The sequence below is a fragment of the Sceloporus undulatus genome, chromosome 2, assembly GCF_019175285.1.
Source record: "Sceloporus undulatus isolate JIND9_A2432 ecotype Alabama chromosome 2, SceUnd_v1.1, whole genome shotgun sequence".
Classification (NCBI taxonomy): Eukaryota; Metazoa; Chordata; class Lepidosauria; order Squamata; family Phrynosomatidae; genus Sceloporus; species Sceloporus undulatus.
The window spans coordinates 6,357,468-6,367,005 of NC_056523.1; the positions used below are offsets into that span (position 1 = coordinate 6,357,468).

A 9,538-nucleotide genomic window follows, 5' to 3' on the forward strand; every position below is an offset into this window, starting at 1 on the left:
CAACTCCCACTCTCTTAATCCAAGAGGAATGATAAACCTCCTCTGAAATAATCTTGCCAAGGAAACCCTAGGAGAGGATCTCCATGAGTCAGAGTCAACTTGAACAAGGATGAAAAAAGGAGTTAGGCGTTTGTACAAAGTAATACAAATTATGACAAGGATATTGAAAATATATATCTAATATTCAAATTGCAATAAAACAATCATATATTCTGATACATAGGAGAAAAGTTGGTGAATTCTCTGGATTGTATTTACATATTGTTTTGCTATATTATTGTATATATATAGACACCTTAGCCACTGAAGAAGACTTCAGGTCGAAATGTATCTGGCTGGTGACCACATCACAGAACTTCTGCCTGTATTGTACTGGAGTATTTGCATTGCAGGGGGTTGGACTGGATGGCCCTTGCGGTCTCTTCCAACTCTATGGCCTGTTACAGACTGCCAAAATAAAGCTGCTTTGGGTCTCTTTGGAGGTATGCTGTTTAAATGATGCATGCATCCTAAGAATCTGGAAGCTGCACCAAAGCTGCACTCCAGTGCCTAGGAATGGAGTGTGGCTTTGGTGCGACCTCCAGACTCTTAGGACCCATGCATCATTTAAATAGCATACCTCCAAAGAGACCCGAAGCAGCTTTATTTTGGCAGTCTGTAACAGGCCTATGATTCTAAGGACTACTAAGCCTTTGGCACAGGCTCAATCCTTTCAGGACTTGCACAGTTACAGAAACTGACAATTATTATTTCCAATGAGTACATATTGGACTTTGATTTCTATTGCATGCATTTTATGTTTCTATGGAAAGTTTAGCATTCATAGTATATGATTGTTTTATTGCAATCTGAATATTAGATATACATTTTCAATATCCTTGCCATAGTTTAATTACTTTTACAAATACCAAACTCCTTTTTTCATTTTCACTGAAACCAGGGTCAACTTGAAGACACATAACAATAATTTTTTCAGCTTTGTTTAAAGCAGGAGGAAAAATGAGGGAACAAAACATTGGATAGTCATTTGGTAGGGATGCTTTAACTGTTGACGAGTTGGACCAGAAGACCGTTGGGGTCAACTCCAGTTCTACGACTCTAAGTCTGTGTGACAAAAATTGAGTCGTTCAGTGAGTTCTTTTATGTGACATAAGGGTGTCTTTCCTACTATAGTTTTTTGGACACTTGAAGCTGTTAAATGGTTCTTCCTTTCATGAGCTGTTTGATGAGAAATGAGATGTATCTCCTTACTGAAGACTTTTTCACATTCCAAACATTTATATTGTTTCTCTGTTGTGTGAGATTTTGCATGGGATGTAAAATTGGACTTCTGACTCAAGTTCTTTCCAGATGCTTGGAATTTCACAGGGTCTTCCCCTGTGTGAGTTCTTTGGTGTGACGTAAGTTGAGCCTTCCGACTGAAGCTCTTGCCGCATTCTGAGCATGTAAATGGCTTCACCCCTGTGTGAGTGGCTTGATGATTGGAGAGGTCTGCTGTCTGCCTGAAATGTTTTCCACACTCAAAACACTTATACAGCTTTTCCCCAGTGTGAATTTTTGTGTGTGTCATAAGATGGGAGCTCTGACTGAAGCTCTTTCCACACTCCAAGCATTTAAATGGTTTCTCGCCAGTATGGATTCTTTGGTGAGTTGTAAGGTGTGATCTCCACCTGAAATTCTTTCCACATTCCAAGCATGTAAATGGCTTCTCCCCTGTGTGAATTCTTTGGTGTGATACAAAGTGTGATAGCCACGTGAAGCTCTTCCCACACTCTGAGCACTTAAACTGCTTCTCTCCTGTGTGAACTTTTTGGTGGGAAATCAAACATTTCCTAAAACAGAAGGTCTTTCCGCACTCACCACATTTAAAACACTTCTCCCCTTCATGAATTCTCTTATGAAGATTAAGGCCTGATATACAACTGAAGCTTCTGCCACAAGCCAAACAAAGACATTTGTTCCTTTCTTTTCTTATCCAGGTCAACTCATGTACTGAGATTTCATAGAATTCACCAGCCTGAGAAGTAGAAGCAATGTTCCTCTTCTCTTTAGTGTCCGTTTTAATGGTCTGTGCTTCCTTTTGTTTGCAATTAACTCTTTCCAGCAAAACCCTCTGAGGTTCTCCTTCAGTTTCTCGCCCATCACCACCTAGAAAGGAGATAAACAAATAAGCCCATAAGAGAAATGGAGACTGAAAGCACAGAGGTAACACAGTTAGTTAGCCAACATTAATTTGAAGAGGCTACAGAGAATTCAGAAGCACGCTCACCCTGTGAACCTGAGATTTCAGAGGAAGTGTAACTCCATCCAACACAGGATGAATCCCTGTTCCTTGATCTGCCTTCCGGCTGAACAAGACCACCTCTTTCTTATCTGGATTAAGTTTCTATTTGCTTGCCCTCATCTTTACAGCTTCCAGACACAGGTTTAATACAGAAACACCTTTCTTGGAGTCAGATAGAAAAGAGAAAGCATCTGGGGTAGCCATGTTGGCCATATAGCAAATCCAGTAACATAAAATATCCACCAAACAGTGATACTTTTATTGGCCAACCAAAGTGCACAATATACATGTTGCAAGCTTTCAAAACTCCACTGGTTTCTTCCTCATCAAGCAAGGTGTTAAAAACCATACAGGAGGGGGAGGGAAATGAAGATGTTAGTCATAGGCCTTCATTTTGCTGCTTTTGTTCTCAGTTCAGATGGTACAGAGGGGTATTACTTGCACCTCCTTCTTCTGGCCTTGTGGCTGATTCTCAAAGTCCAGGAAATTTAACATCCAGAGCTTCAGGGGCCACAAAAGTAAGCTTCAAGGTTCACACACACACACACCCGCCAAGCCCAAAGAAATGTAGCAAGATTGCAAAACAATGCTGCAACACCTTTTTCACATTTGTAAATGTATTCGATCATGCACAAGAAAGAAACAGCCTTACCTAGAGGGACCACGACCCCCAAATTCTCTTCCATTACTTCTTTATACAGGGCCTTTTGGCCGGGATCCAGCAGGGCCCACTCTTCTTCAGTGAAATAAACTGCCACGTCCTGGAAAGTCATCTGAAGAAAGAAAAATTATTTAAGTAGCAGAAACTTCTAAACCCAATCACAGAAGAAAATTTTAGAGTTGCCCATCTGGATTTAAATTTTTAAATGGCACACTCACAGTGGACATACTGAGGAGAGGAGAGGAAAGCCTTAGGTCCAGGCTGTCTAGCAGAACATATGGCCCTATATGAGCCAGCTTGGGTTCTAAGATCATCAGAAGATGCCCTTCTCTCAGTCCTACCACCATCACAAGCACAGTTAATGGAGATGTGAGAGATGGCCTTCTTGGTGGTTGCCCTTAGAATGCTGAATTCCCTTCCCTGGGAGGCCAGAATAGTCCCCTTCTTGTTTCTCTTTCATTAGCTGGCTAAAACTTCACTTATTCAGACAGGACGTTAGAAAAGAAAGTTTTTAAAATCAGGCTAGTGGGTGTTGTACTGTTTTAACTGAACTGTTTTAAAAAGCTTTTTATCTCTTTAAACTACAGTTTTTTCTTATACTGCGATGTGAATTGTTTTAATGCCATAAATTGTTTAATTCTATTTTAGTTTTAATGTTTACTTTTTGTTTATTTTTAATCATATTGTTCTTTTAAACTGTGAGCCACTTTGACTCCCAATTTGGGGGGTAAAGTGGGACACAAATAAATATAAGAAGAACAAGGAGGAGAAGAAAAAGAAGAAAAAGAAAAGGACCAGGAAGATGAGTAGTGCACAGGGCACCAATCCTATCCCCTTTGGGGACTTCCATGGAATCTGGCCCCTACCTGATCCAGTCTTACAGAAGTTCTTCCCTGCATATCACCATGAAGAGATAAGGGATGTGGCCCCAATCCATTTCCTGTGAGGGACAGAAAAGGCAAAAGTATTATTTACCATCCCCACTATTTCTGTTTCAAGTCTTTCCATATGTGAGTAAACATAGTTCCTTATCACAGCAGTGTTATGCTGGGTTATACCATTTCAGCTGTAATTGTAACAACAGCTGATTGTTGCATATCATACCATTGCCATATTTGCACTATAACAGTGTGATTTGCATGGTTTTTCCATCTGCACTAATGCCATTAATCTCTTTCCCACCTTGTGCTTTGTGATTGGTTTGCCTAAAAAAAAGTCATAATAATGCTATTACAGTAGGCCCTCAGTATCCACCGACTTGCCATCCATGGATTCAAGCATCTATAGACAGCAAGCCTGTGTTGAGGAAGGATGGCCTGCCATTCAGGTAAAGTTCCATTGTCCCCAGTGGTGGCATGGCTACACCACCATTAGAGACAATAGGGACTTGAGCATCTATGGATTTTGTTATCCATGGGGGAGGGTACAGAACGGATCCCCCATGGATACAAAGACCAATTATATAGCATGGCACAGGGACATAGCTAGGATTTTAGGAAGGGGGGTCCAGACTAAGTGCCACCATTATAATGGGGCTTGAGTGCGGCGGTGCAGCAGCACACACCATTCATTTTTCTAATGGAAGGGGGGGTCCAGACCCCCAGATCCCCCCCCCCTTTGGCTACGTCCCTGCATGGCATCATTACAGTATACCCATATCAGCACAAAATACAGGAAAAGAGATTTCCCCTCAACATTAAGAAGAACCTCTTGGTAGTAAGAGCTGTTTGACAGTGGAATACACTCCCTCGGAGAGTGGGGGAGTCTCCTTCTTTGGAGATTTGGAAAGGGGTGGGATGGCCATGTGTCACAGGGGGTGCTTTAATTGTGTGTTCTTGCATGGCAGGGAGTTGGACTGGATGGCCCTTGACGTCTCTTCCAACTCTATAATTCCATAACTTTCAACGGTTAACAGGTCAGGATCGCACCATTATTGAACCATAAAAGCAAAATATTGTATAAGACAAACCAGAAAAAATCTGAAAAGGCTTTAAGAAATATTGGGCATAGAAAACACAGCTATTGTATTGAGAAGTCTTGTTCTTGCTACCCAAGCACCAGAAGTAGCCTGAAGTTTCCCTGGTGGAGATTTTCTGGAGAATCCCTAAGGGAGGGACAACCAGACCACAACCATATTAATCAATCATTCTCGCAATGAAGTGGAATGAGATAGTCACACTCAAAGTGGTTACTGAATTAAAGCAGGAAAGGGGATCATTAATGGATTATTTTCAGCGTGAAAAAACAAACAAACATTCCCCATGACTGTACAGCACAACAACATCAAGAGAACCATGCTTGTGTGATAGGGCTGAGACAAAAATGAGACTAAATCATTGCTATGATGGCATGGTGTGAAAAGGATCAGATCTGAATCATAACTTGTGCAGAGATGTTGTATTCCTTCAAGTCAACTCTGAGTCAGGGTGATCCTATCACTGGATTTTCTTGGAAAGATTCTGAGGAGGTTTGCCATTGCCTCTCTCTTAGGCTCAGAGAATGGGATTGGCCTAAGACCAACCTGTGGGTTTCCCATGTAGCTGAACAGAAATTTGAACCCTGATCCCCAGAGCCCAACACTCAAACCATTGCACTACACTGATTTGATTCATTTAGTGCCCTTAAAAGTATTAAGGAGCTGTAGAGAGGGAAGCTCTGTCAATTGGTGATATAATCTGGGTATCACACTCTGTCCTACACAGAGGGCAGGAGCTATGAATGGGCTCCAAGCTCTGTTGATGGCCAAGATACCAAGTCAAAGAAACAGCCCTTTCATTATCTTATGTGATACCAAAGTACTGAAATAGTTACAGTGCTCAATGCCACATGGCCCACACAAGGTAGGTATATTGACAGGAGAGAGGAGGAAGCAGATAACTTCCCCCTTCATCCTTACCTACTGTGAGGGACCCTCTATCACCATCTGGCAAGATCTGCTGAGACTCCAGCCTCTGATGGGAGTGTGAAGGAGATTTGTCTTCCTCTGCGGTGTCTTCTGCACACAAGTCCTGCATCAGAAGAAGTAGCCAGGAGAGTAAAAGGAAGAGAAAGTTGAGAATGGAAATGGAAATGTTCTAGGGGATTATCACACGGGAGGTTTACCGTGATTAAGTCGCCGGTTAAACACTCCAGAAGCACGAAGGTGTGATAGCTGGTCATGTTTCTGAAGCGTCACTGAAGCGTCCTCTCTCCTCTCCTATTGGCAAAGCGTTTGCAGAGCAGCCATTTCTTCAGTAATGGGAATTTCCATCATGAAGAAATGTGAACGCTTTGCTGATGGGAGAAGTGAGGAGATGCTTCAGTGATGCTTCAGAAGCACAACCAACTATCACACCTTCGCACTTCTGGAGCATTTTACTGGTGATTTAATCACGGTAAGCCTCCCATGTGATATCTAATATTTGATTTGATATTTGATCTTTTTAAGCCGCTTTGAGTTCGAACTTTGGAAAAAAATCAGGAGAAGAAGAAGAGGAGGAGGAGGAAGAAGAGGAGGAGACACTCAACCTGCAGCAGGGAGCTTTACAATATTAAAACTCTCACCTGCTGCTTTTTCTCCTCTGCCTGACTCAAAAGGAAAGCTTCTCCAAGAGCCACCGCTTGGGAACTGGTTTCTGGCTGACATTCCCTGACCCAGTTGGCCATCTCTGGGGGAAGAACAGACAGGAGCTGCTCCAGGATCACCAGGTCCAGCATCTCAGCCTTGGTGTGCCTTTCTGGCTTCAGCCACTGGCAGCAGAGAACGTGGAGTTGGCTGCAAACCTTTCGGGGACCCTCAGCTTCATCATAGCAGAAGTGTCTGAAGTGCTGTCCCTCAACATCTGCACTGAGTATATCCTCCAACAGGCTCTTCTGCAGGGTTCCTCTTTCCCAGAATTCCTCACTGTTCTCAGCCTGTACCGCAGGATGGCCTTTTGTTTTCTTAGGGTCAGCGAAATCTTGCTTTTTCATGTCTTCTCTGTGCTCCCAGGTAGCTTCCAACAGGGCTGAAAGAGTCTTTTCTTCTTTTGCTAGATTCTGGGGATACCAAAGCCTGCAAATCCAACAAGATATTCTGTGAATCACAGATTACAAACAGGCTTGAGGTTGAATGACATTTTAGAGCCACAATCAAGCTTTTAAAAAAGGCTCTTATCTCTGTAGATAGACACCATGCTAGTTTCTGCACTGCAGGAATAAAGCATTTTGACATCACTTTAACTGTCATGGCTCCATCCTGTGGGATCCTAGGATTTATAGTTTGGTGAGGTATTCAGCCTGATCTGCCAGAGAGCTCTGGTAACTCACCACAGAAATCCCAGGACCCCACAGGACAGAGTCATGGCTGTTAATGGGGTGTCAAACTGCTTTATTTCTGCAATGTGGCTACACTCCATGAAAAAGAAACTAGAGGCACATGTTGATTATCCCTTATCTGAAAGGCTTGGGACCAGATGTGTTTGGATTATTTTGATTGTAAATTAGGATTGTGTGTGTCAAAAATTAATTAAAAAAATAAGCTAATAAAAAAAAAGATGGTTGTTCTATTAATTAAAAAGCCAGGTATATTTTGGCCGGTCTGTACTCTTAAAGCCTTCTTCAGGGGCTATTTAGAATTGAAGTTCATTGAGTCATTTACTGGATCAGGAACACTCAAACCAATTAAAATCCAGTAAATTATTTGTGATTACCTGATCCAGAAATTTCTGAACGTTGATTCTAAACATCCCCTGGAGAAGAGCACACAAAGGCTAAAGCCATGGATGTGGATGTAGAATCCGTGGCTATGGAGGGCCAACTGCATTTAGCTTGCGGGGGATGCACTCAGAGGCAAGATTATGCAATGGTTAGGGTATTGGACTAAAACTGGAGACATCCAGGCTCAAACCCCTCACTCAGCAACAACAGACATTTAAGTCACTTTAAAATATACTAATATGAAATACAAAAATCCATTCAAAAGCACCAAAAGAAATCACACTGAATGGAATATTAGCATCCACACTTTATCAAAGCAGAGGAACTGCATTGACTTAAAAACCCTAATAAGTTTGTGAATTTGTGAACTCGGAGGGAGTGTGTTCCACTGTCAAACAGCTCTTACTGTCAGGATGTTCCTCCTAATGTTGAGATGGAATCTCTTTTTCTGTAGCTTCCATCCATTGTTCCAGGCCCTATTCTCTGGAGCAGCAGAAAACAAGCTTGCTCCCTCCTCAATATGACATCCCTTAAAATACATAAACGGGGGGCTACCATATCACCTATTAACTGTCTCTTCTCCAGGCTAAACATACCCAGCTCCCTATGTTACTTTCCTCACAAGGCATGGTTTCCAGACCCTTTACCATTTTAGTCACCCTCCTCTGGACATGCTTCAGTTTGGAAAGGTTTTCTTTAGAGCAGATGTAAACCACAACAAAAGGCCTGGACCAAAAAAAATACATTTTGTTTCGCGATAGAAGAAATTTGAGCTAGTATTCCAAAAGTTTTTGATCTGAGGACAGTTTGGCCCCATGTGCTGAAAGGAGCCTACAGTGTCACAGCCTCTCCAGCATGATTTGGGTGAGGTGAAACTGCATTACTTCTGCAGTGCAGATGCACCCTTAGAGCCTGCCCTTCTTTCCACTTGTCTTTCCACAACCCCGCATTTTCCTTGCCTAGTTGCCCATCCATCTCAGCCCTGTGGCTCTCCCTCTTCCCCCAAGAGGCAGGGAGGGGACTCACCAGACCCCTCTGGATGGAAATGATGGAGATGCACAGAATGGCAGGGATGCACAGAAAGGAACCACAGCAGCACAGTTCTCTCCTCTCTGGTTCCCAGGGGCTGCTTCCAGTTCCTCTCTAGGAAGATCCATACATTACACAGACACATATGGCAGAAAGGGGATGGTCCTTGACTGGGAGAGACCCTGCCATCTCTAGGAAGCTGCCTCTACCAACTTAACCCTTGGAAGGGCAAGGCAGTCAACATCTTGCCCTCCTTGGCACTCATGCTTCAGGACAGGAGCTTTCTTTCTTTCTTTCTTTCTTTCTTTCTTAATTTTGACACAAACCGTCTAATCTAAACAACCAAATTACATATATAAAAACACACGCACACACACATATATATCTGTGAATGTGTATATGTATGTGCATTTGTGTGTGTGTATACAAAATATATATGATTGTTAGTATACTTACTAACAACACTTAACAACTTCTCTAATTTTTCTCCTGTCAGCTGTGTAACATCTTGCCTGATGAAGAAGCCAGTGAAGCTTTGAAAGCTTGCAACAAGTATATTGTGCATTTCGGTTGGCCAATAAAGATATCACTGTTTGGTGGGCTTTTGTTTGAATACACACACACACACACATTATATATTATATTTATTTATATCCCGCCCTTCTCCCAAAGCTGGGACTCAGGGCGGCTTACAACATTAAAAAAACACCATACAATTAAAAACATACAAAAATGTTATATTAAAATAGAATTAAATTGCAACAATAATTAGAACAAATTCAATGCAAAAATCAAGATTGAAAAGATTAAAATGCTTACATTAAAACAGTATAACAACACTCTGTCACATCACATGCCTTAAAAACCTTCTGTTTTAAAAGCCTGTT

The 9,538-nt window shown here is 42.0% G+C and overlaps 1 protein-coding gene across 1 annotated transcript; it reads right to left on the bottom strand.

Annotated features, from left to right (window-relative positions):
• Nucleotides 1-736: 736 nt before the first annotated feature.
• On the bottom strand, nucleotides 737-8,786 carry LOC121924259 (zinc finger protein 436-like). Its single transcript, XM_042455558.1, has 6 exons — nucleotides 8,649-8,786; nucleotides 6,489-6,978; nucleotides 5,842-5,953; nucleotides 3,812-3,885; nucleotides 2,937-3,057; nucleotides 737-2,148 (listed from the first exon to the last, which is right to left on the bottom strand). The coding sequence occupies exons 1-6, from the start codon at nucleotides 8,777-8,779 to the stop codon at nucleotides 1,091-1,093; spliced, it is 1,986 nt and encodes a 661-aa protein (XP_042311492.1). The 5' UTR covers nucleotides 8,780-8,786; the 3' UTR covers nucleotides 737-1,090.
• Between the last annotated feature and the right edge of the window lie 752 nt (nucleotides 8,787-9,538).

Coding starts and splice junctions, on each gene's coding strand:
- LOC121924259 (XM_042455558.1), bottom strand. CDS start 8,779: ATGGATCTTCCTAGAGAGGAACTGGAAGCAGCCCCTGGGAACCAGAGA. Junction 5,954..6,488: donor CAGAGGAGAAAAAGCAGCAG/GTGAGAGTTTTA, acceptor CTTCTGATGCAG/GACTTGTGTGCAGAAGACAC. Junction 2,149..2,936: donor GGGGGTCGTGGTCCCTCTAG/GTAAGGCTGTTT, acceptor TCTCCTTTCTAG/GTGGTGATGGGCGAGAAACT.